We start from the raw sequence: 25,597 nt of genomic DNA on the forward strand, positions 1-25,597 counted from the left end.
GCACTTTGGGAGGCCGAGGCGGGTGGATCACGAGGTCAAGAGATCGAGACCATCCTGGTCAATATGGTGAAACCCCGTCTCTACTAAAAATACAAAAATTAGCTGGGCATGGTGGCGCGTGCCTGTAATCCCAGCTACTCAGGAGGCTGAGGCAGGAGAATTGCCTGAACCCAGGACGCGGAGGTTGCGGTGAGCCGAGATTGCGCCATTGCACTCCAGCCTGGGTAACAAGAGCGAAACTCCGTCTCAAAAAAAAAAAGAAAGAAATCTAACTACCCTGAGACCACCACGCTGTGAGAAAGCTCAAACATCATCAGCTCTTGCCTTTGTCATGTAAGTAACATCTACCTTGTCTTTCCTGTTTGCAACTCCATCCCTAAGGCCTTTCAAACTCCACACAGCGTCCAGAATGATCTGTTCCCATGAGTTTAATCTGGACCACCAGCTTCCTTAGAATGAAGTCCAGACTCCATGAGGAGCTGATGACCTGGCCCCACCCAATCTTCACCCTCTGCCTGCATTCCTCCCTACTGGACTTCCTTTTAGCTTCTCACTCTCCAGGCCCTGTGCTGGCATCCAGCCTGGCAGGTGTTGCTGCCCTTACTGGAGAGTCCTCCTTCCAGTGTTTCTGCATGAATGAGTGGGAAAATGAGGAGAAGAGGGAGAATAAATAAAAGCATTTTTACCCTGGAGCAAAAAAAAAATTTTTTTGAGACAGAGTCTCGCTCTGTCACCCAGGCTGGAGTGCAATGGTACGATCTTGGCTCACTGCAACCTCCACCTCCTGGGTTCAAGCGATTCTCCTGCCTCAGCCTCCCAAGTAGCTGGAACTACAGATCTGAGCCACCATGCCCTGCTAAACTTTGTATTTTTAGTAGAGATGGTGTTTTACCATATTGGTCAGGCTGGTCTTTAACTCCTGACCTTGTGATCCGCCCCTTCAGCCTCCCAAAGTGCTGGGATTACAGGTGAGCCACCTCACCTGGCCTGGAGCAAAATTTTAAATCTGTCTTAGGAGACAAGAGGAATTTTTAAAACCTGTCTGAGAAGACAGGAGGAATTGCAGTCAGTTTTGGTATTAGGAAAACGTTATTTCTGTATTTAAACTCAGGGATGGAAAACCAGACATCATATTGAGAAGGGAGACTCCCTCATCTCCTTCCCTTTCCCAGTCTCCACCTCCTCCGTTTCCCTCCAGATGAGAAGGAGGGTGTAAAAAGGGAAAAAATAAAATAAAATAGCAAAGAGCTGGGAAGATGACTCCCTTTTTGGTTTCCAGCATCTGTACTATCTATAAGCCTTGAAAGAGTTGCAAATGAATGTTATCACTACTGGCCAAGGCTCAGCACTGTGTCATGTCCCCCATGTTTGCATGACCCAGGCTCCCTCCTAGAAATTCCTCTGCCAGCTAATAATTTACTGCCTTTGTTTTGTCTCTGTAAGCCCCCTCCCCTGCCTGTTCCTTCTCACACTGTATATGAACTAGCAAATCAATGAAGCCAAAAGATTGTAAGGTCGGACGTCTAGCCAATGGACAATGGCATAGTTTCACCTCAGTTTCCCCTTTGGCATTGTAAGCCTATAAAAGGGGAAGGAAGCTGCTTCTTGGGGAGCTCGGTGAATGAGGCTGTAGCCCCCCGCAGCTCCTGGCTGAATAAAAAGCCACTTCTTTCTTCAGTTTGGTGTTCGAGAGGTTTGTTTCTCACCATTCCTGCTTCACTATGTTCTCACTCATAAGTGGGAGCTAAGCTATGAGGATACAGAAGCATAAGAATAACACAATGGACTTTGGGACTCAGGGGGAAAGGGTGGAAAGGGGGTGAGGGTTAAAAGGCTACAAATTGTGTGCAGTGTGTCCTGCTCGGGTGATGGGTGCACCAAAATCTCACAAATCACCGCTAAAGAATTTACCCATGTACAGGAGGCTGAGGCAGGAGAATTGCCTGAAACCAGGAGGCGGAGGCTGCGGCGAGCCAAGATCGCTCCATTGCACTCCAGCCTGGGTAACGAGAGCGAAACTCCGTCTCAAAAAAAAAAAAAGAATTTACCCATATAACCAAACACGACCGTTTCCCCAGTAACCTATGGAAATAAAAATTAAGTTAAAAAAAGAAAAAAATTATTTCTGTATTTAAATAGAGGTAATAAATTTTTAAAAAATTTAACAGTGAGTATGGCACAGGCAGCCAATAATGAGAACAGATCTCAGCTGAGTGTGGAGATGAATCCTGCAGGTCCCCACTGGCCCCGTGTTAACCCTTCCATCGCTGGATGCCTGGGAAGCTAGCTGGAGACCAGGAGAAAGGTAAAGCTAGCTGGGGCGGCAAATCCTAAGGTGGTTCAAGACAGCAGCATCTTCAAGTGACCCAGGAATATTCCTGTATTTTAGCAATGAGCACAGCTGTGCCAATGTGTCCCAGCTTGAATATGGGCCCTGAACAGTAAATTTTTAACACATCTGAGATAACTGGACCTATAATTTGAGGCTCTACTTCTGGTTTTTTTTTTTTTTTTTTTTTTTTTTTTCCCAGTTTAACAGTATATTCTGACCATTTTCCCAAAATGGGCACTTTCCGTGTTTATCGCTTTGCTTCCGGAAAAAAATGGAGGCAATTTACCTTTAAATCAGAATAAGAGTGCTGAAGAACAACTGCTTTCGTCCACAGAAAATTCTTTTGAACAACCTGCTTCTTGATGGTGTATTCTTCTCCCGTTCCTGAGGAAGGGACCCTGTCTACTTGGTTCACTGCAGTATCTGTGGATCCTTCTGTACACTGTGGCAGGGTCATAGGAGGTGGTCAGTAAGCATCTGTGGAATGAATGAAGGAAGAGGCACACACATTAAATGCTGTAAGAATGATAACAAGGGGAAAGGGTACATTTACAATTTCAAAATTATAATTACTCAGGTAACTGAAAACAACGTTAAAAAAAAAAAAATCTAGCATTTAAACTAGAAGGAATTCCCTGGCAATCTGCATTAAATTTTTATCAGTTCAGCATGTAAAAGGGTGATAGTTTCCGGTTTTCTGACCGAGTTTTCCATAGATCCAAGTAAAAATAAAGACAACTGGTTATATATTTCTTGGCACTTCAGTGAAATGGCTAGTCAGGTCCCAAGAAATCCTTATTTAAGTTCGTATTTGAATTCATTCGGCAAAGAACTCTACTATCTCGGCTTCTTCAGTCAGCCACAAAGTTCCATTTTTATTGCTCAAAAGCATTGACAATAGGCAATAACTGACCAAGGCATAAAACTAAGATGAATCATTATTTTTATGGCAAATAATTTGTGTCCTTTGGCTTGTCATTCCCTCTGCTCCTCATCCTCTTCCAGTCACTCACTTATCTCAGTCCAGTGCTCGTGATTTTTAGAAATATTTCCTGTTTGTGAGCAAGCATAAAAAGTATTCTACCTGTCAGATAATCTCATTGTAGAACATATAATGCTTTTAAAAAAATTTACTTTAAAGAGAAGGGTATTTTGTGAATATTAATCAAGAAAACAGTCACACTAGTTTCTAATATCAATAGAACTATATTTTCACTTGAAAAATAGTTTCCTGCTAGATTTAACAGAAAATTTAAAAGAAAAACAAAAGTTTTTCTTTTGTTTTTTGTTTTTATTTTTTGGTTTTATAGAAACACCATAAAGGAAAATGTACCTGAATGATCTGTGCTTCACCTTTGAAATTCATGAACTCCTAGGAAACCCAGATCCACAGATGCCGTAAATGTTTATGCTGTGCACCTGAGAAGGGAAGACTCACGGGTAACTTCAGACTCCAGGGCGCCAGGATATTCCTTCTGAAGTGCGCGGACCTTTCATCTGACTTGTTTGCTGGGACTTCGCAGAGAGGTTCACGTCCTGAATCCTGTCCAAGTGTTGTCAGGGTGTTAGAAAGAAATCTCTGAGATGCCCACCACCTGCTGAGCCCAAGTGTGGGTCTCACAAAAAATCAGCATCTTCAGCTTTGCCTTTGCCCTGGGTGTGTTTAATGGGGCTTTCTAGTACAGATTCTTTTATTGCAGGTGAGTGTTGGTAGAGAAAAAATAGCTTTCATCTTTTATCCTTCTGTGGAGAATAAAAATGAAGAAGCAGAGCTGCCCTGTTTTAGGCTTTATGAGATCTGTTTTTTAGATGGAATTATCTTATTAAAAATCTTGAATAGTAATGCTGTGATAAGAAAAAATACTAGAGCATATTAGTGCAAACGTCAGGTCTCCTTGAGCTCATTAATTTTAATTCACTTTGTTCTTCATAATGAGATTTTTAGTCCTTAGGCTTTCGTGATAGGCAGTCCTTGTACTATGAAGAGGGAGTAAGTCAAGTGAGAAGAGGTTCATTACCATCTGGAGCCTAACACAGCTCCTGGGACAAAGAAGATGCTCGATAAATATCTATGGAAATAATAGCAAATGAAAAATGAACAGATCGGGCTGGATGGCAAGAGGTCCAAGTTCTAGAATGGATACTAATTTAAGTGGTTTTCTTTCTGAGTTGCTAGCCTGATTTCTCTAATCTGTGAAACAAATAGATTGCATTGGATGATAGCATCATTTAAATTTAGTATTTTCTTGTGTCAGGGAGAGGTCTTTTTCAATATGCTATTGCTGAGTCAAGTTTTCTTTTTTTTTTTTTTTTTTTTTTTTTTTACAAAGCTTTTTGCAACCGCTCTAAAACTGCCCTTGAAACAGCACTAAATCAAAAACTTGAGACTATATTCTGGACAGAGTAAATAGCTTTCCAAAGTTTATATGAGGAATAACTTTCTTTTAATATTGTATTTTATACCAGTTTTTTCCTAGACATCAGAATTTCTATACTAAATTCTTCCTACCCTGAACAAAAATGTTTAAATAGGATAGCAAGAACTGCCTGTCTATTGATAGGGCGAGTTGTTGCTATGGTTTGAATGTTTGTGCCCGCCCCCAAACTCATACATTGAAATCCTAACTCTCAATGCGCTGGTACTTTAGAAAGGTGATTAGGTTATGAGCTCTCATGGGTGGGATTAGTGCCCTTATAAAAGAGGCCCTGGGGAGCTAGCAAGCCCCTTCCACCACATTTAGACACATCAAGGAACTGGATCTCTGAAGTCAATAGCAACCTTCGCCAGACTCCAAATCAGCCAGCACAGTCATCTTAGATATCCAGCCTCCAGACTGTGAGCAATACATTTCTGTTGTTTATAAGCCACCTGTTTATTTATTTATGAGACAAAGTCTTGCTCTGCACCAAGCTGGAGTGCGGTGGCTCACTGCAACTTACAGCTCACTGCAACCACCGCCTCCCAGCTTCAAGCAATTCTCCTGCCTCAGACTCCTGAGTAGCTGGGATTACAGGTGCCTAGCTAATTTTTGTACTTTTAGTAGAGATGGGGTTTCACCATGTTGGCCAGGATGGTCTCTATCTCTTGACCTCATGATCCGCCTGCCTCAGCCTCCCAAAGTTCTGGGATTACAGGTGTGAGCCACTGCACCCAGCCAAGCCACCCATTTTATGATATTTTGTTAGAGTAGCCCTGATCCGACTAAGCCAGCTCTATTCAATGCTTCAGTTTGATTTCTGGGTTGCATATTCTTGGACTCCTTATTTTCTGTCGCCATGTGCATAAGCAAGCACAGTCTAGTTGGTTACAATCACGCTGGGCGCATGAGGCTGGGACTCGACGGTCACCAGTATTTGCCTTCTACCCTGACAGTTGAGGACCGTTAGGGCTAATAATAATGTGGCCCAGTCAGCTATTTGCCTGCCATAATTATAATGCCTTCTTATTTTAAAAGAATTTCAGGCTTATAGCAAAAGCACAAGAATACAAAATGTACAAAAATAGGACAAAAATGAATTCCCATAAGCCATTCACCCAGATCCCCAAATGTTAACATTGCTTTTTCATGATCATTCTGCATATGTGAAGGTATGTGTGCTGCATGCATATATTTTTCCTTAAAATGTTTGGGAGGAAGTTATAAGTATGAAGCCGCCTACCCTTAAATACTTCAGTGTGTATTATCCTAAAATAAGGCATTCTGGTAAGTAACCACAATATAGTGATCAAAATCAGAAAACTGACATTTATACAACCCTGGTATCTAATATACATAACGTTTCCTCATTTTGCTAAATTGTCTCATTACTATTCGTCATAGAAATTACTTTTAATTGTTTTGTTCTGGTTCAAGATTCAGTCCAGAATCACACATCGCACTTAGTTGCTATGCCTCTTTAGTTTCCTGTAAGCTGCCACATTTACTCATATTTGTTTTTTATGACCTTGACGTTTTTGAAGGATGCAGGCCAGTTATTTTGTAAAAAGCCCCTTGATTTGGAATTGTGTGATGATTTCTCAGAATTCCTTCTGGGTTATGCATTCTTGGCAGGAACCCCCTGGAAGTGATGTATGCTTCTCACTGCTTCACATCGTGAGACACCTGGTATCTGTTTGTCCCTTTACTAGTGATGTTTGATTGCTTTAGAAAGGTGGTATCTGCTATGTCTCTCCATTGTGAAGTGGCTGGGTTTTTTTCTTCATAATTAATATAAAGAATTGATTATAAATTCTGTATGTAATCTGACTCCCTCCTGGTAGTTTACTATAGACAATCAGGAGAAGCCATGCTGTACTTTACTTAAAGATTTCTTCCACCAAATATCCTGCTTCATTGCTCATAAGTTCTTTCTTTCACAAAACATTAGGACTCAACCCAATTTAGCCGAGTTATTTTCCACTTTATAGCAAGGATGGCTTTTCTGCCTGTTTCTTTTTTTTTTTTTTTTAGATGGAGTTTCACTCTTGTTACCCAGGCTGGAGTGCAGTGGTGCGATCTCGGCTCACCGCAACCTCCGCCTCCTGGGTTCAAGCAATTCTTCTGCCTCAGCCTCCCAAGTAGCTGGGACTACAGGCACGCGCCACCATGCCCAGCTAATTTTTGTATTTTTAGTAGAGACGGGGTTTCCCCTTGTTGACCAGGATGGTCTCGATCTCTTGACCTCGTGATGCACCCACCTCGGCCTCCCAAAGTGCTGGGATTATAGGCATGGGCCACTTTTCTGCCTGTTTCTAATAACATGCCCCTCACTTCTGACACCTCATTAGAATTGCCTTAATTGACCATATTTCTACCAACACTCTGAGCATAACCACTTAAGTAATGTCTTAGAAGACTGAAGCTTTTTCTACATTTCTTTTCTTCTAAGCCCTTATGAGAATTGCCTTCTTTGGCCCATCAATGACAATGCAGGATTTTTCTTTCCTTTTTTTTTGAGATAGAGTCTCGCCTTGTCACCAGGCTGGAGTATAGTGGCACAATCTTGGCTCACTGCAACCTCTGCCTTCTGGGTTCAAGTGATTCTCCTGCCTCAGCCTCCTGAGTAGCTGGGACTACAGCCATGCACTACCATACCCAGCTAATTTTTGTATTTTTAGTAAAGATGGGGTTTCACCATGTTGGCCAGGATGGTCTCAATCTCTCGCTCTCTCTCTTTTTTTTTTTGAGACAGAGTTTCGCTCTTGTTGCCCAGGCTGGAGTGCAATGGCATGATCTCAGCTCACCACAACCTCTGCCTGCAGGGTTCAAGTGATTCTCCTGCCCCAGCCTCCCAAGTAGCTAGGATTACAGGTGTGTGCCACCACACCTGGCTAATTTTATTTGTATTTTTAGTAGAGATGGGGTTTCTCCGTGTTGATCAAGTTGGTCTTGAACTCCCAACTTCAGGTGATCCATGTGCCTTGGCCTCCCAAAATGCTGGGACTACAGGTGTGAGCCACTGTACCCAGCCAATATAGGCTTTTTCTAATATGCATCTCAATGCTCTTCCTGCTTCTGCTAATTACACAACTCCAAAGCCACTTCTACATTTTTGAGCATGGTTTTACAGCAGCACCCCACTTGTTGCTATCAATTTCCATCTAAGTCCATTCAGGCTGCTATAATAAAATATGTTAGATTGAGAAATTTATGAACAACAGAAATTATTTCTCACAATTCTAGAGGCTAGGAAGTCTAAGAGCAAAGCACCAGCAGACTCGGTGTCTGGTGAAGGCCTGTTGTTCATAGATGGTACCTTCTATGTGTCCTTACATGGGCAAAGGGGTCAACTCTGTATCCTCACATGGCAGAAGGGACAAGGACTGCTCCTTTCAACTTCTTTTTTAAGGGCAAAAATCACATTCATTAGGTAAGAGCCCTCATTACTTAATCACTTCCCACCTCTTAACACTACTGAGGCCCTAACTCTTTTTTTTTTGGTTTTTTTTTTTTTTTGAGACGAGGTCTCACACTGTCGCCCAGACTATAGTGCAGTGGCACAACCTCAGCTCACTGGAATCTCCGCTTCCTGAATTCAAGCAATTCTCCTCCCTCAGCCTCCCAAGTAGATGGAAGTACAGGTGTGTGCACCACACCCAGCTAATTTTTTTTGTATTTTTTGGTAGAGATGGGGTTTCACCATGTTGAACAGGGTCTCAATCTCCTGACCTCGTGAACCACCCGCTTCAGCGTCCCAAAGTGCTGGGATTACAGGTGTGAGCCACTGCACCCAGCCAGCCCTACCTCTTAATACTATTGCATTGGGGGTTAGGTTTCAACATCTGAATTTGTGGGGGACACCAACATTCAGACTATAGCAGTTGGTTTAGCAAGAATCCCCTACCCTTGATGTCTCTTTTTTGTAATTTTCCATCGACTGACCTCTCACTTGGTTCAATGACCAGACATCCTCAGCTGTCTTTGCCGAATTCAGAGTTGAACCCAATCTCTCTTCCCTATCTCAACAGTCTTTAATAAAGTCTTCCTTCAGTCAGCCTCAGGCTGTCATCATTGGGTCTGGTTGTTTGGAAAGCTAAGTCTCTTAGCAGAATAACGGTTTTTCTTTTTTTTCTTTTTTGTCACTTCACAATTCTTTTATGACTGACTTTTTTTTCTTGTTTTCTTTTCTAGGTTTTTCTTTTTCAAAATTTCAGAGTTATCATTTTTTGGCTAATGAATAACTTATGATGACCTGGGATTCTATTTGGTGATATCCAGTATTTTAAACCTTTGATATTTGACAAACCTCCCAAGATCAGATTCTAAGTTAAAAAAAAAAAAAAATTAAGTCACCTAAAGTCCAAAAAGACATTTTCAGCTTATTTAATGTATTAAAATCATGCAGGAACCACTGTCAAATTTAAAATAAGTGTTTAATTTTCTTTGGGTTATATTCATATAAATATGTTATTAGTATGTATTACAAAATTGTATAACAGTCCTATAATTCTGATATGCCTCAGTATATGTTATCAGTAATAATTATAATTGTTATGTTAAATTATTGTGTGCCACAGAGGTAACAAATTTCCCTGTCAATTTTGTCTTTTACTGTGGCTGCCCTAAAATGTTTTTGTCATACACAATTATCTCGTTTTGATCCTCTTTAGAAGGCGGTTTTATAATCAGCTATAAAACTTTGAGAGGTGCTCTTGAATGCAAGGTTCTGATAACTTTGGAGATTATGACATTAGCGTAAGGGGAAAACACTTTTGGCACTCTCATGGAGAGCTGAAATGTTCATGAATATCAAGTAGAACAGAAGTTAACTGAATGGACTGAACTAAAAGAAGACTGAGGTAGCCTTTTTTTTTTTCTTAACTTTTTTGCTTAAAATGTTGTTAATTCTTTTTGTTTTCCAGAGGTAAGAAAACTTTTTTTTTTTTTAGCTATTTTACAGCCTTTAACAACTGAGTAAAAGACACTCCTATGAACAAAATTTGGAGCATATTTCTTTCTACCTGATTTCTCCAGAATTTGAGAATTATTTGCGAGTATTCTCAATTTATGGTAGTATGGTTATTTGCATAAGTGTGATAAGTATCTGTTATCTTTTGTAACGGGACATAATTGGAGAAACTGGTTAAAAAGATTTAATTTAGAATTCTAAATTTCATTTAGAATTCAGGGAAGCTGTCAAAAATGCCAAAAGCTTTGAACACTTGATTAAATAGGATCATAGTTCACTGTGAAACAACACTTTAACAAATTCTTGAATTGCTTGAACCCGGAGGCAGAGGTTGCAATGAGCCAAGACCACATCATCATACTCCAGTCTGGGCAAGAAGAGCTAAACTGTCTCAAAACAAACAAACAAAAAACCAAAGTGAACGATTGAAACCACCACTGCAAAATTGTAAACTGAGACAGTGAAAGAGAGCTGTCCTTGTTCATTCCTGGGCACAGGCTGAGCTAACTTTGGGAGGAACTTAGCTTAGAGTTTGTAGTTAAAAACAAACAGAAAAACAGTCCCTTCCCAAAACAAACTTCCTTCTTGCCTAGGGACTAAACTTTTTATGATTAACAAATTAGCCACAAGATTAGAAATTATGGTTTAGAAGTCATACAGTTGGAGGCTACAAGATTTGGACTCTCCCTAAACTGTTTCTAAGATCATGCTTGGGATATTTTGCAGACCCTGCACTTGATGGATCAGCTGGCACCACCCAGATGGATAAACTGGCTCATCTGATCTGTGGCCCCCACCCAGGAACTTACTCAACACATGAAGACAGCTTTAATTCCCTAGGATTTCAACTCCAACCCAACCAATCAGCACTCCTGACTCACTGGCTGTCCCTGACCCACCAAGTTATCCTTAACAAGTCTGATCCCTGGGCTGGGTATGGTGGCTCAGGCCTGTAATCCCAGCACTTTGGGAGGCCCAGGAGGGCGGATCACCTGAGGAGTTCCAGACCAGCCTGGTCAACATGGCGAAACCTCGTCTCTACTAAAAGTACAAAAACTAGCCAGGTGTGGTGAGGGGTGCCTGTAATCCCAGCTACTCAGGAGGCTGAGGCAGGAAAATCACTTGAACCCAGGAGGCACAGGTTGCAGTGAGCTGTGATTATGCCACTGCACTCCAACTCTAATCCCTGAATGCTCCTTGGGGAGACTGAGTAACAATAAACCTCCAGTCTTCAAAAAAAAAAAAGTCTGCCTTACTATTTCAATAACTTTCAGAAATTTGTTTTTCATTAATACCACCTAGGAATCAGTGACTGTGTTTTATTAGGATAATTTCTAGTGCTTTATCATATCCTTATTTAAGGGAACTAAATCTTTTCACCTTAAAAAAAGCTATTTTTTTCTTACAATCATAGAATCTCCTATGCCTTTTGTTGTTTTTGTTGTTGAGATTGTCACTCTGTCACCAGGCAGTTAATTATCCATTTAATTAAAGTAACAATAAAAATAGCCATAGGAAGCTGGGCCAGGGGGGTCACGCCTGTAATCCCAGTACTTTGGGAGGCCCAGGAGGGTGGATCACAAGGTCAAGAAATTGAGACCATTCTGGCCAACATAGTGAAACCCCATCTCTACTTAAAAAAAAAAAGAAAAATTAGCTGGGTATGGTGGCATGTGCCTGTTGTCCCAGCTACTCAAGAGGCTGAGGCAGAATTGCTTGAACCTTGGAGGCAGAGGTTGCAGTGAGCTGAGATTGTGCCACTGTGGGACCCTGTCTCTACAAAAAATTTTAAAAATTAACTTGGCATGGTGGTGTGCACTTGCACCCAGTTACTCAGGAGGCTGAGGTGGGAGGATGGCTTGAGCCCAGGAGGGTCAAGGCTGCAGTGAGCCATGATCACAGCATTATGCTCCAGCCTGGGTGACAGAGTAAGATCCCGTCTCAAAATAAATAAATAAATAAAAATACTTAGGTTAAAATCTAACAAAAGTTATAGAAGACCTATCTTGTGAAAAGTACAAAACGTCACTAAGGTAAATTTTAAAAGACCTAAATAAAAGTTAATGGGTTAGAAGACTGAGTATGGTTAAAATGTCAATTCTCCCCAAATTGACCTGTAGAGTCAACACAATCTCAATCAAAATCCCAGCAGTCTTATTTTTTTATGCAAAATGACAAGTTGACTCTTAAGATTTATTAGGAAATCTGGGCCGGGAGTGGTGGCTCACGCCTATAATCCAAGCACGTTGGAGGCCAAGGCGGGTGGATCACCTGAGGTCGGGGGTTCAAGACCAGCCTGACCAACACGGTGAAACCCCATCTTTATTCAAAAAAAAAAAAAAAGGAAATTTGAAGAATCTAGAAGATACAAAGCAACCTTGAAAAATAAAGTTGTAGGAAATAAACTACCTGATTTCATCACTTATTTATATAGCTATAATAATCAAAACAGCATGGTGCTGGTGGCAAAAAGACAAACAGCTCAATGGAACAGAAGAGGAAGCCTAACGAAACACATATATGTGCAACACAGATTTTGACAAAAGCACAAAGAAAATGCAGTGGAGACAAAAATAACTTTTCAACAAATGATGCTGGAATATTTGCATATATATACATGCAAAAAATGAACTTTGGCCCCTATCTTACATTGTGTACAAAAGTTAATTAAAAGTCGATCCTATCCTATGAGCCCAGGAGGCTGAGGCTGCAGTCAGCTGTGATCACACCACTGCACTCCAGCCGGGGCAACAGAGTGAGACTCTACCTCAGAAAAAAAAAAAAAAAAAAGTAGATCCTAGACCTACCTGATACAACTCCCTGGTTAAAGCAGTAATATTTCTAGAAGAAATCATAGGAGAAAATATTCAAAATTGTGGAGCTGAAGTGTCTATCAAATACTAAACTTATTTTTAACCACCTCGACCAAAAGTAATTGGTTTATATACTTCATCATGTCATCATTTAATTCTAAACCAACAGAGATCAATATCACTTTCTCAGTAAGAAAGTACTTGGGTCTACAATAAGCTGAACTCTCTGAAGTAAACCATAACGCTGTATCTCCAGGGTAGAGTTTATTAGAGGAATAACTTGTGATAATGATAGATATTGACCAAAGATTCAGCCTAGGAAGTGGCATTTTGAGGCTGCATATACTCAAGGCAATTCTTCAGAATCACAGATCCAACTGACATCTGAAAGAACAGCTGAGAGTGAATGAATAAATACATGAAACAGAGACCTGAGTAGACGGTAGTTGATACTGTTGTACATATATTCTACCTTTAGGTTCAATAAAAAGAACTAAAAGTAGGTAGGTTTAATACCAACATCTCCATCAGTTACCAGCCGTAACACCTTGGACTAGGCAGGTAACTTGCCCCGAATCGGGTTGCTTCCGGGGCGGGCCTCCGCGGGCGGGAAGTTTGAGCCTGGGAGCCCGCAGTGCAGGGCAGCTGGAGGACCGAGCCCTTGAGGGGGCTCGCCGGGATAGTCGGGAGTCCCCGGCGGATCGGCGGCCTGAATGTGAGGTCTGGGGTCACCCCGCGGTGATCTCAGGTCCTGGGGTGCCCCCACAGGAATTTGCTGCCTCAGGAATCCGAAGTCTCATTCACTCCCCTACTGAGGATCTAAGGTCTCGAGGTCCTCCCGCGGAGGTCTGAGGTCTCCGGGTTCCCCATCCCCTGGATCGGAGGTCCAGGTCCCCCGAGCCGGCAGGGCGGTGGGTTAGGCCCGGAGCTGTAACGTGGCGCGCCGGCCCCAGGGGTGTCGGGCTGGAGGGGGGCGGAAGGTGCCGAAAGTCCGCACAAAGTCGTCCGCTGGGGTCCAGCCGCGCCCGCAAGGCAGTGACTGTGCCCCCTCCGCTTCCTGACCCTCGGCTCAGGTGAGCGCAGGTGAGGGGCCGGGAACCTTCTAAGTCACTAATGGAAACAGAAGGCTAATTCCGGGGCTAGGGACCGTCGTCCTCGTTACCCGCAAGAGGAGAGAAAAACCCGCGGTCCCGCGGCCCCGCGGCCCCGCGGCCCCGCAGCCCAGCAGCCCGAAGCGCGGCGAGGCGAGGCGGGGCCAGGCCCTCCCCCGGGTCTGAGCTCCCGCCAACCTCCCGCCCTGGCCGGAGACCTCCCGGAAGAGCGGATCCCGTGGAGCGCAGAGAGGGCGGGGCGCTCGCCGTGCGCATGCCCAGTGACCGCCCGCGCCTGCAGGCTGGCTGGCGTCGCGCTGTCCGGCGCGTCAGACTCCGCGGTCCGTCATGGCGGCCCCCATCCTGAAAGGTGAGTGACTTCCTGCTCCCTGCGCCAGCAGCGGGGGAGTTTGAGGACCGACACTCTTGGTGGCAGGAGCACTCAGGGGGGTCCCATGAGAGCAGCCCGCTGGCCCCTCCCTCGCTGACTGTCGCCCCCCGACCTCCTGCCGCCTGCTCCCTCCCCCGCTGCCTGGTCCCCAAAACCTCGGCTGCCTGCTTCCTTCCCCGTGCTCCCTGTCCCTCCAAAACCCCCGGCTGCCTGCTCTCTCCCCCGCTGCTTGGCCCCCCAAAACCCCCGACTGCTTGCTTACTCCGCCGTGCTCCTTGTCTGCCCACAACCCCCACCTGCCTGCTTCATTCCCCATGCTCCGTGGCTCTCCCAAACCCCCGACTGCCTGCTTACTCCGCCGTGCTCCCTGTCTCCCCAAAAGTTCCAGCTGCCTGCTTCCTCCCCCATGCTCCCAAAACCCGCCTCTCACTACCTGCTGCCACCCCTGCTGCCTTAGTCTGTGGACCCGGGGCTCACGGGCAGGCAGAGTCCTGCCCTCGGGAAGTTCGTGTGGGGCCCTCCTGGGTCTGGTCGTGTTCAATCCCCCCACTGAGGCCCACCTGGAGGGGCGGCAGTTGTGTTTCTATGCGAATTGTTCCAAGAATTGGAGCTGCCTTTTACTGCGGAGTCCTTGTGTGCCAGGCGCTGTGCACAGGCTAGTATGGTGGTGTCTGATTTTTAACCGCCCCACCAATTCTGTTACCTCAATTTACAGGTGGGAAAACTAAGGCCTGGGGCAAACGTTTGGGTGCCTCTCCCACTGTGTGTGGCCAGTCAGTGTTACAGGGCTTTAGACCGGAGCTGCTGTCCTAACCAGTATAGGATACCGTACCCGGTTCCACCCGCTGTGCACCTGGAAGAGCCCAGGGGAGGAGAACAGCGGACACAGGTCTTTTAGAGTTTGGCCGTGGGATAAAGAGGGGCCTGGAGTCATAAAACCTCATAGCGAAAAGAAAAGGTTTATACAAACTCTGTAATCAGATGTGGCTATTTTTCTAATGTTAGCATTTTGTTATATTAACCTGGTTTTCCTTTAGGGTTGTTCACAATCTTTGACCGATGGTATGCCTCGAAAACTCTTTTAAACATCAGGTTTTGAGAAGAGGATATCCACTAGAACAGAGGTCCACAGACTATGCACCCCAGGCCAAATCTGGCCTGCTGCCTGTTTTTGTAGGATCTATAAGCTGAAAATGTCTTTTAGATTTTTAAGTGATTTTAAAAAAAGAAGGACAAATGAAAAATTATATTACATTCACATTTCCTTCTCCACAAAGAAAGTTTTATTGGAACACAGGCTGGCTCATTAATATATTGTCTGTGCTGCAACCATGAAGTTGAGTAGTTGTGACAAATACTGTTTGGCCATAAAGCCTAAAATATTTACCGTCTGTCCCTTTGCAGAAAACAGATTTCTGCATTCGAAAAATTAAGCCTAAGAATTTGGGGAAAGCATCTAATTTTAGGAATGTAAACTGTGATGGATGTATGGGTACATTTTTTTTGCTAAAAATTTTAATAAATTGCACTGAAGCTATTTTCAATAAGCTTTTAGTAGAAATTTATGAGACAGAGTCTCACTCTGTTGTCCAGGTTAGAGTGCAGTGACGTGATCATATAATAGCTCACTGCAGCCTCAAACTCCCAGGCTTAAGCAATTCTACTGTTTCAGCCTCTGAATAACTTGGGACTACAGACACTTCCATGCCTGGTTATTTTTATTTTAAATTTATTTTTATTATTATTTTTTTTTCTGTAGAGCCAGGGTCTCATGATGTTGCCTAGGCTGGTCTCGAATTCCTAGCCTCAAGCAGTCCTCCCGCCTCCACCTTCCAAAGTGCTGGGATTATAGGCATGAGCTAGTTTGCTCAGCCTTTAGGAGAAACTTGATTTATTTTTCTTATTTTTGAGGCAATTTCTTGCTCTGTTGCCGAGGCTGGAGTGCAATGATGCGATCATAACTCAGCTTCTCCACCCTCTCTATCCCGTCTTCCCACCCAGTAGCTGGAACTACAGCTGCTCAAAGCTATTCCTGGCTAATTAAAAAAAAAAAAAAAATGTAGAGACAGGGTTTCACTGTGTTGCCCAAGCTGGTCTCAAACTTCTGGGCTCAAGTGATCCCACTGTCTTGGCCTTCCAAAGTGCTGGAATTACACCATGAGCCACTATGCCTGGCCAGTAGAAGAAATTTTCCATTTACTCTTAAATAGAACAAAATCTATTGGGCAGGGGATGCTGGAATTACAAATGTATATTTCATGCTCATATATTGTTTTCAGATGTAGTGGCCTATGTTGAAGTGTGGTCATCCAATGGAACAGAAAATTATTCAAAGACATTTACAACACAGCTTATGGATATGGGGGCAAAGGTAAGACATTTATTTTGCTGTCGATTCATATGACTGTCTTCTGATAGGTAAAAAGTTACATTTGCATTTTCTTATTTTGGGAGTTATTACTTTAAATATGAAGGACAGAGCAATAGAAAGCAGTAGGAGAAAAAAGGGCCAAAGTGTGAAGAATTTAGAACAGTAGAACTTACAGAACAGTTGGGCCTATGGACATTGAGTGAGGAGGAGGAACCTAGGATAAAAATCTGGATTCTTACATTGATTGCATGGGTACATTAAGCAAAGTGAGGAATACAGGAAAAGGATTAAGTTTCTAAGGGAAAAGTTGTAAATTTGGGCATATTGAAAATATCTGCTAGCCATATGGATATACAAGTCCGGAACTTGAAGTGTTCAAAGCTAGAGGTGATGATTTGGGGGGGTCAAGACCATAGGGGTCATGTGAAGTCACAGGCGTGGATGCCATCCCAGGTCTGGCATGGTTAGCATGAAGAATGGTGATGGAGGAGCCTTGTTCAGTGTTGAAGAACAGGCAATGGGAGCAGGGACCTAGTGACAGAAGGAGAGAAGAATGTCAGGAGAAAGAACATGTGTGGAAGTCAAAGGAGGGAGTCATTTTTTAATTGTCTTTCAGAGCTAGGCAGGAGTAATTTTAAAGATAGAATTTTTTAAAGCTGCAGAAACTTCAAGAAAGATAGGACTGTCAAATGTACTTTGGATTTGAACACTCTAAGGTCATTGCTGAACTTAGTGCAGTTTTCAGTGAAATGGGCAAGAAACATTGAGGTATGAGGAAATGGAGATAGCAAAACAATTTGCCTTATTCAAGGTTTCTTAACATAGCCATTGCTGTTATCAGATTTACTATCACATAGTGCTTGTGTTCAAGTAACATTTATTTGACATAATAATATCCTTGATACCGAATAGGTATGTTTTGCCCACACACATTAAACCAATCACTGTGATGATGGGTTTTGCAAAAGGAAAAAGATTCATTCACAGGGAAGCCCAGCCAGGAGGCAAAAGAGTACTCACATCTTCGTTCTCAAAGATAAGGCTTAGGGATATTTATCAGTTAGGGAAGTGAGGTAATCTAAGCTGTGGGGAGAAATGAAGTAATCACTCAGTGATCTGCATGAGCGTAGTTGGGTTCATGGGATGCATGTTTAGAAAGCAGGCGCAATTGGGAGGCCAAGGCTGACAGATCACCTGAGGTCAGGAGTTCAAGTTCAGCCTTGCCAACAGGAAACCCTGTCTCTACTAAAAATACAAAAAATTAGCCGGGTGTGGTGGCACATGCCTGTAGTCCTAGCTACTTGGGAGGCTGAGGCAGAAAAATAACTTGAATCCGGGAGGCATAGGTTGCAGTGAGCTGAGATCACGCCACTACACTCCAGCCTGTGGACAGAGCAAGACTTCATCTCAAAAACAAAAACAAAAAACAGGCTCTAGTAGGATCTGTTGGTGGAAATTTTGGTCTGATGTCAAAAAGTTACTTCTTGGCATTTGCACAGGTATAGTTGAAGGGTTGGTGGTTGCAGCCTGTTTGAACTGTACGGGTGCTGCGTCAAGTTCCTGAAAAATAGCTTAAGCAACTGTTACCATGGTGGCACGTCCACCAGAAGTGTTAAAAGGAGACCAGTGAAGGTCGTTACAGCATTTAGCAGCATGACTTGCAGCTAGCTATATAGGAATAAGTAAATAAATGACAAAAAGCAAGTGACCAAAAGCAAGCAAAGCAGATTAAATTTGACAGACCTAATTTTCAGCCCCAAAGTGTAAGAGTGGTGATGCTGGCAATTCAGATATGCCAGAGAAGCCTTTAGGTGCTTCCTTTAAGTGAAAAGGTGAAAGTTCTCCACTTTAAAGAAAGGAAAAAAATTGTATGCTGAAGTTGCTCAGATCTACAGTGAGAACAAATCTTCTAATCTTGAAACTGTGAAGATGGAAAACTATGCTAGTGTTGCAGTCACACCAAACTGCAAAAGTTACAGTCACCTGGGTGATAATTTTTCTTATAATACATTGTTACAATTGCCCTATTTTGTTATTCTTATTGTTAATCTGTGCCTAATTTGTAAATAAAACTCTTATTGTGTATGTATGTATAGGAAAAAACAGTATATAACCCATTCAGTACTAGTCAAGGATTCAGGCATCCACTGGGGGTGGGGTGGGGGGTGTCTTAGAACTTAACCCCCATGGTTAAGGAGGAACTAATATACTCTTGTAGGGAGTTTAGCTGTGAACAAAGCCTCTTTCTGGCATTTGGGAGGGGCTGACTGATAGGCTGAGTAAAAGAGATCCATTAAAATGGGTGAAAAGATTAGTGGGGGGTGGGCAGTGGCTCAGGCCTGTAACCCCAGAACTTTGGGAGACTGAGGTGGGTGGATCACGAGGTCAGGAGATCAAGACCATCCTGGCCAACATAATGAAACCCTATCTCTACTAAAAATACAAAAAAATTAGCCGGGTTTGGTGGGGCATGCCTGTAGCCCCAGCTACTCTGGAGGCTGAGGCAGGAGAATTGTTTGAACTCGGGAGGCGGACGCTACAGTGAGCCGAGATCATGCCACTGTACTTGGTGACAGAGGAAACTCAAAAAAAAAAAAAAAAACATGAGATGGAAAGATAATTGAAGGTAGAGTTGGGTTAGGGTGTAACTGGGTATAAAACTGCCTGGGTGTAAAACTTAAGAGGCACTCACCACCAGGCAAAGAGTGGGTGCTACTAAATTTTTCACCCTAACGGCCTTGTTTGGCCTCCCTAGTGTCTACCTTGAGTAAAAGGTCAGTGGAGAGGAATCAGATTATAGGAGCAGGACCCACAGTGCAGGAGGGGAGACACGCCTATTGTGATACATTGGAATGTAGGAGCCTGAGGGAGTGCGCATGTTCTGATGCCTAAAATTTACTTGGGATTAAGACAAGTTAATTGTGCGTGAGAAAAAAGCCTTGAGACAAGTGAGCTGACAAGGTGGTTTTTCAGGGTAACATTAAGATCTTAGCTCTTTTGCATCTTTTTGGTATTCACCTTTTATTTCAAAAATTTGCAAACAAAGTTGAAAGAATAGTGAATATAGATTTAACAGTCGTTAACATCTGAACATACTTGCTTTATCTCTATTTCTGTGTACGATGTATTTAGATGTGTACTTGTATTTTTCTCCTGAACTATTTGAAGGTAAGTTGCAGACCTCTTAATTTGCCCATAAATACTCATTATGCATCATCTGAAAACAAAGACATTTTCCTGTATAACAAAAATACCGTGATCACATCTAAGGAAATTAGCAATGATTTCTTAACAGTCTTCTGAAGTGGTTGGATCAGTTTATACTTATATAAATGTATGAAAGTTCCCATTGCTGAATATGCTTGGTTTTGTCAACCTTTATTTTCAGCCATTCTGGTGTGTTTGTATATCATTGTGCTTTGAATTTGCATTTATTTTGGAGTATATATTCAAGCCTCCAGCTTATATTTCGATTGGGTTTATCTCTTCTTCTTGATTTGTAGGTATTCTCTATGATTTAGAATTGACTCTTTTATCACCCAAATGAATTGCAGTATTTTTGTCACTCTGGCTTGTCTTTCGTCTTCAAAATGGTATCTTTTGGTGACAATTTTAATGTAGTTAAATTTATTTTTTTATTCTATGGTAAACTTTTTTGTGTGTCTTGGTTTTAAAAAAACCTGTTTCTATACGAAGGTTATAAAGATTTTCTCTTGTTATTTTCTGGAAGCTTTCATCATTTTGCCTTTCATACTTAACGTATACCTGGAATTGATTTTTTTCACATGCCATAAAGTAGTTGTCTCATTTTTCCTACATGCATATTTGTCTCAACATAATTTATTGAAAAAAACCTTTAATCAAGGTCTGAACTACTACTTCTGTTTTAAATCAGGGATCCGTATATGTCCCGTCTGTTCAACAGCTCTCTGTTTGTAACCACCCAGTGGATTCATCTTGCCTGCTGCCTAGACAGAGCCGATTTATCAGGACAGAAATTACATTAGAGAAAGAGTAATTCACATAGAGCTGGCTGAGTGGGCTACCGAGATTTATTATTACTCAAATCAGTCTCCCTGAGCATTTGGGAATCAGAGCTCTTAAGGACACCTCGGTGGGTGGGGGGAAGCCAGAGAGCCAGGAGTGCTGATTGGTCAGGTCAGAGATGAAATCAAAGGAGGAAAGCTGTCTTCTTGCACTGAGTCCTGGGTGGGAGCCATGAGATCAGATGAGCCAGTTTATCCCTATGAGTGGCGCCAGCTGATCCACTGAGTGTAGGGTCTGCAAAATATCTCAAGCATTGATATTAGGAGCGGTTTAGGGAGGGTCAGAACTTGTAGCCTCCAGCTTCGTGACTCCTAAACTGTAATTTCTTTTTTTCTTTATTTTTTTTTGAGACAGAGTCTCACTCTGTCGCCAGGCGCCAGTGGCAAGATCTTGGCCCTCTACAACATGTGCCTCCCGGGTTTAAGCAGTTCTCCTGCTTCAGGCTCCTGCAAGTAGCTGGGACTACAGGCGCACACCACCACACCCAGCTTATTTTTGTATTTTAGTAGAGACAGTGTTTCACTGTGTTGGCCAGGATGGTCTCGATCTCTTGACTTCATGATCCGCCTGCCTCGGCCTCCAAAAATGCTGGGATTACAGGTGTGAGCCACCACGCACAGCCCTAAACCGTAATTTCTAATTTTGTGGCATTAGTCCTACAAAGGCAGCCTACTTCCCAGGCAATAAGGACATTTGGGGAAAGGACTCTTATGTTCTTTGTTTTAAACTCTAAACTAAGTTCTTCCCAGAGTTAGTTCAGCCTATGCCCAGGAATGAACAAGATCATCTTGGAGGTTAGAAGCAAGATGGAGCTCACGTCTTTAATGCCAGCACTTTGGGAGGCCAAGGCGGGCAGGTCACGAAGTCAGGAGATCTAGACCATCCTGGCCAACATGGTGAAACCCCTCTGTCTACTAAAATACAAAAAATTAGCCGGGCACAGTGGTGGGCACCTATAGTTCCAGCTACTCGGGAGGCTGAGGCAGGAGAATCGCTTGAACCCGGGAGGCAGAGGCTGCAGTGAGCCGAGGTCACGCCAGCTTGGAGACAAAGCAAGCCTCCATCTCAAAAAAAGAGAAAAAAAAAAGGCTTAAAAAAGAGCAGGAATGGAAGCTTATTTAAAAAGGCATTAGAACAAGAAAGGAAAGAATTGAAAGACAGTCAAGTGGACTCACAAAGGCCAAAGAGAAAAGTGGGAGAAGAGGCGAGCACCTGATCCTGGGACTGTATAAGCTCACTTCCTTACCTTTGGAAGTGAGCATGCGCAGCGTGTTTAGGGGGTTACACGCATACGCTTCTGAGCCCCGCCCCCTTGTCTTTGATATTTGTATTTGTATTTGTATTTTTTGAGATGGAGTCTCACACTGTTGCCCAGGCTGGAGTGCGATGGCTCAATCTCTGCTCACTGCAACCTCCGCCTCCTAGGTTCAAGTGATTCTCCTGCCTCAACCTCCCCAGTAGCTGAGCTTACAGGCACGCACCACCATACCTGGCTAATTTTTGTATTTTTAGCAGAGACCGGCTTTTGCCATGTTGTCCAGGATGGTCTCGAACTCTTGACCTCATGTGATCTGCCCGCCTCAGCCTCCCAAAGTGCTGAGATTACAGGTGTGAACCGCCACACCCAGCCTCCTTTGGTTTTAATTGAATGACTTTTTCTAATTTTTTGGATGACTGCACTGATTTTCAACCTTACTTTGAATTTATGCATTTAAGATACACGTTTTTCTCTAAGTGGGGTTTCAGCTGCATTCCGCGGGAAGTCTTCATCTGGTACATTGCAGCATGTACCTGTTTTTATTTTTTGTTTTATCCAGTGGTTTCTGTTCTTCTGTTCCTCCTATGCTTGTTTTTTTATTTGTTGTTCACATTTAAAAAATTTTAAGCATGTATTTAAAATTATTTGTAAATAATTTGAGGCCTAGAATTGTATTATCTTTTTTCAAAAGAGATTTAGATTTATTTCCACTACGGTATTTATAGTACTCATAATCCAGGGTTATCTTAAGCCAGTTTCAGGATTTGAGATGATTTAAAACTACACTGCAGGCCTGTAAGGGTCATTATAATTTCTGCTTCACCCTTATCTAGATGCAGCCTTTTGAGTGTAAACCCAAGGTGTACGGGTTTTTTCAGACCCCCTTCTCTCTTTGAGGCTTGTTTATCAATTTTTGTCCCGTTTAGTATTAGCTACATTTGATAAAAATCTTGAGGTAAAATGGCCTCAAATGCTAGACTCATCTCTCTAGGTGTCTTCTGTTTTTTTCTTTTTTCTTTTTACTTGACTGTTGCAATGAAGCAGGTGTCAGTCTTGATCTAGAATCTCAGTTGGGTAATTCTTGACCGCCTTGATAGCTTCTATGGACTTGGCAGGGGTGCAGAGATTGAGAGAGAGAGAGAGTCATAGAAGTAATAACTATTCATTGTTTAAAAAGACTAATGGGCAGTGCCATGAAGTTCACAACGAAAGCAAAGAGACACCAGCAACGCTTTCCCGTACATTTCCTTTTCTGTTTTTCAAAGACAGCTACTTTCAGACCATCTGTTTGTTTTGGTATTTGCCTTCATACTTCCAAACCGTGTACATATATTCTTTCAGTATAATTGAATGCTATAAAAAATTATGTGAATGAGTTCTACTTCTGGAAAGGATACATAAAAGGTAAAATTTTTGACACCATGAATGTCTGAACATGCCTTTATTATACTGTTAACTTTTACTAATATTTTAGCTGATTGTAAAATGCTAGCACAAATATTATTTTTTCTTTAAGGTATTTCCCATTGTTTACTCACTTCCAGACTGTTGTTAATAAGACTAAGTTGTCACTTATCATTGTTTGCATGTGATGTGTCTCCATCCTCTTCACCTTGATTTCCCACTCTTTAAATATTTTTCTCCTTTGCCAACCATGCCGGAATTCTGTGATAAGCTTGATGTAGTGCTGTTTTCATTCTTATGCTGGCATTTTATGGGGCATCCTTTTGATCTAAAATGCTTGTCATTTAGTTCGAGAAACTTTTATTATTTCTTTAATAGTATCTTCTCCATTTTTTGTATTTCTGTATTTCTTTAACTCCTGTTGATTGGCTGTTGGATCTCCTGGACTGAGCTCCTGATGTTTTTGCCTTTTGTCTCCTGTTGTGTCCATCTTCCGGTCCTTTTGTTATACTACCGTGGAGCTTTTCTCAACTTCATTGTCTAAAATTTCTGTAGAAATTTTTTTTACTTATGTCATCTTTTTTTTAATTTCCAAGAGTCTTTGGGATCCTATTTAAAAAGTATCTTCTGATCATGTTGCATGAATACAGTATCTTAAGATACTGAGTGTTTTTAATTTTGGTTAAATATGTGTTCTGTTTTCTCTGTTGTCTCTGAGTTTCATTTGGTTTTATTTTCTTTCATGTAGAAAACTTTTCTGAAATGTCCATAATTATCTGACTCTTTCCATCTTCTAAAGATGTGGTACCTTCTCATGGCCACGTTTTCTCTTCTGTTCTCTTTATTCTTGCAGGGTTCCAACTCTTTATTCTTTCAGTGACACTTCAGAGGATTTTTAGAGGGAGAAGATGTGAACTTGTGTGTATAATTCACCATTCTAGCTGAAACAGTTATGTTTTAAGCAGCGTTATGCATTCCTTCGAGTGTTTCTGTCAGATTCTGAGAAACAGAATTGTTGGGGTCTGATTTTTTGATCAGTTGTACTTAAGAAGTTGTGAATGAACAGTAATGTACATTTTGTTTTCTGCATTTTGTCTACAGGTTTCAAAAACTTTTAATAAACAAGTAACACATGTTATCTTCAAAGATGGCTACCGGAGCACTTGGGACAAAGCTCAGAAGAGAGGCGTAAAGCTCGTTTCAGTGCTCTGGGTTGAAAAGTAAGCAGTTTCTCTCTTACTTTTTTCCTTAAGTATCTAGCATTGAAAAAGTGTGGGGATATTTTGCACAGATCACAGAACTAGTTAAAGTTTGATTTTCATATTTTCTGTGCCTCTTACCTCACCAAGTAAGGACATCCTCTAGTCTCAATTTCTGCAGTACAAAAATGGGTGTACTATAATGCCTAACTTTGCCTAGAGGGAAAAGGAGCCTGCGGGTCCTAAAGCTGGGGTATACAAGGTGGATTTAGGAAGCAAGAGGGAATGTGATGAAGCAGGTTGTGTTAGTCAGCGAGCACTACTGTAACAAAGGACCACAGAATGGGTAGCTTGAACAACAGAAATTACTTTCTCACAACCCTGGAAGCTGGAAGTCCAATATCAAGGTGTCCACAGGATTGGTATCTTTTTATTTATTTATTTTTGAGATTGAGTCTTGCTCTGTCGTCAGGCTGGAGTGCAGTGGCTGGATCTTGGCTCACTGCAGCCTCTGCCTCCCAGGCTCAAATGATTCTTATGCCTCAGCCTCCTGAGTAGCCCAGAATACATGTGTGCACCACCATGCTTGGGTAATTCTTGTGTTTTTAGTAGAAACAGGGTTTCACCAAGTTAGCCAACCTGGTCTCAAAGTCCTGAGTCCTGGCCTCAAGTGATCCACTCGCCCTTACCTTCTCATTACAGGTGAGCCACTGCCTCCAGCCTTGCTTTTTTTTTTTTTGAGACAGAGTCTTGCTCTGTTGCCCAGACTGGTGTGTAGTGGCACATCTCAGCTCCACTTCCCAGGTTCAAGTGATTCTCGTGCTTCAACCTCCGAAGTAACTGGGATTCATCTCAACCTTTGCCTTAAGTGATTCTCCTTCCTCAGCCTCCCAAGTAGCTGGGATTACAGGTACGCACCACCATGCCTGGCTGATTTTTGTATTTTTAATAGAGATGAGGTTGTATCATGTTGGCCAGGCTGGTCTCAAACTCCTTACCTCAAGTGATCCACCTGCCTTGGCCTCCCAAAGTGCTAGGATTACAGGCATGAGCCACCATGCTTGGCCCACACAGCTTTGATTACTGCAGATTTGTAGTAAGTTTTGAAATTGGGAAGTATGAGTCCTGTAATTTTGTTTTTTGTTTTCGAGATTGTTTAGCTATCTTGATTTGGGTTCCTTACTAAGATTGTTTGGCTGTCTTGTTTCGGTTCCTTGCATTTCTATATGAATTTTACAATCAGTTTGTCAGTTTCTTTAAAAACAAAAAAGACAGCTGGGCTTTGGTAGAGATTGTATTGAA

At 42.4% G+C, this 25,597-nt stretch overlaps 1 protein-coding gene across 3 annotated transcripts in view; it reads left to right on the forward strand.

Annotated features, from left to right (window-relative positions):
- The first annotated feature begins 13,851 nt into the window (after positions 1-13,851).
- Positions 13,852-25,597, forward strand: part of MCPH1 (microcephalin 1) — a 245,455-nt gene continuing 233,709 nt past the window's right edge. For 2 of the 3 annotated variants that reach the window (XM_032260308.1, XM_032260309.1), the window contains exons 1-3: positions 13,852-13,995; positions 16,296-16,387; positions 24,198-24,316. In XM_032260308.1, the coding sequence (XP_032116199.1) occupies positions 13,974-13,995; positions 16,296-16,387; positions 24,198-24,316 (233 nt within the window). In that variant the 5' untranslated portion in view covers positions 13,852-13,973. The remainder of the gene's footprint in view (positions 13,996-16,295; positions 16,388-24,197; positions 24,317-25,597) is intronic. The other variant, XM_032260310.1, reaches the window with a different exon arrangement.

Source organism: Sapajus apella, unplaced genomic scaffold, assembly GCF_009761245.1.
Source record: "Sapajus apella isolate SASKATOON/1434 unplaced genomic scaffold, GSC_monkey_1.0 scaffold116, whole genome shotgun sequence".
Lineage (NCBI taxonomy): Eukaryota > Metazoa > Chordata > Mammalia > Primates > Cebidae > Sapajus > Sapajus apella.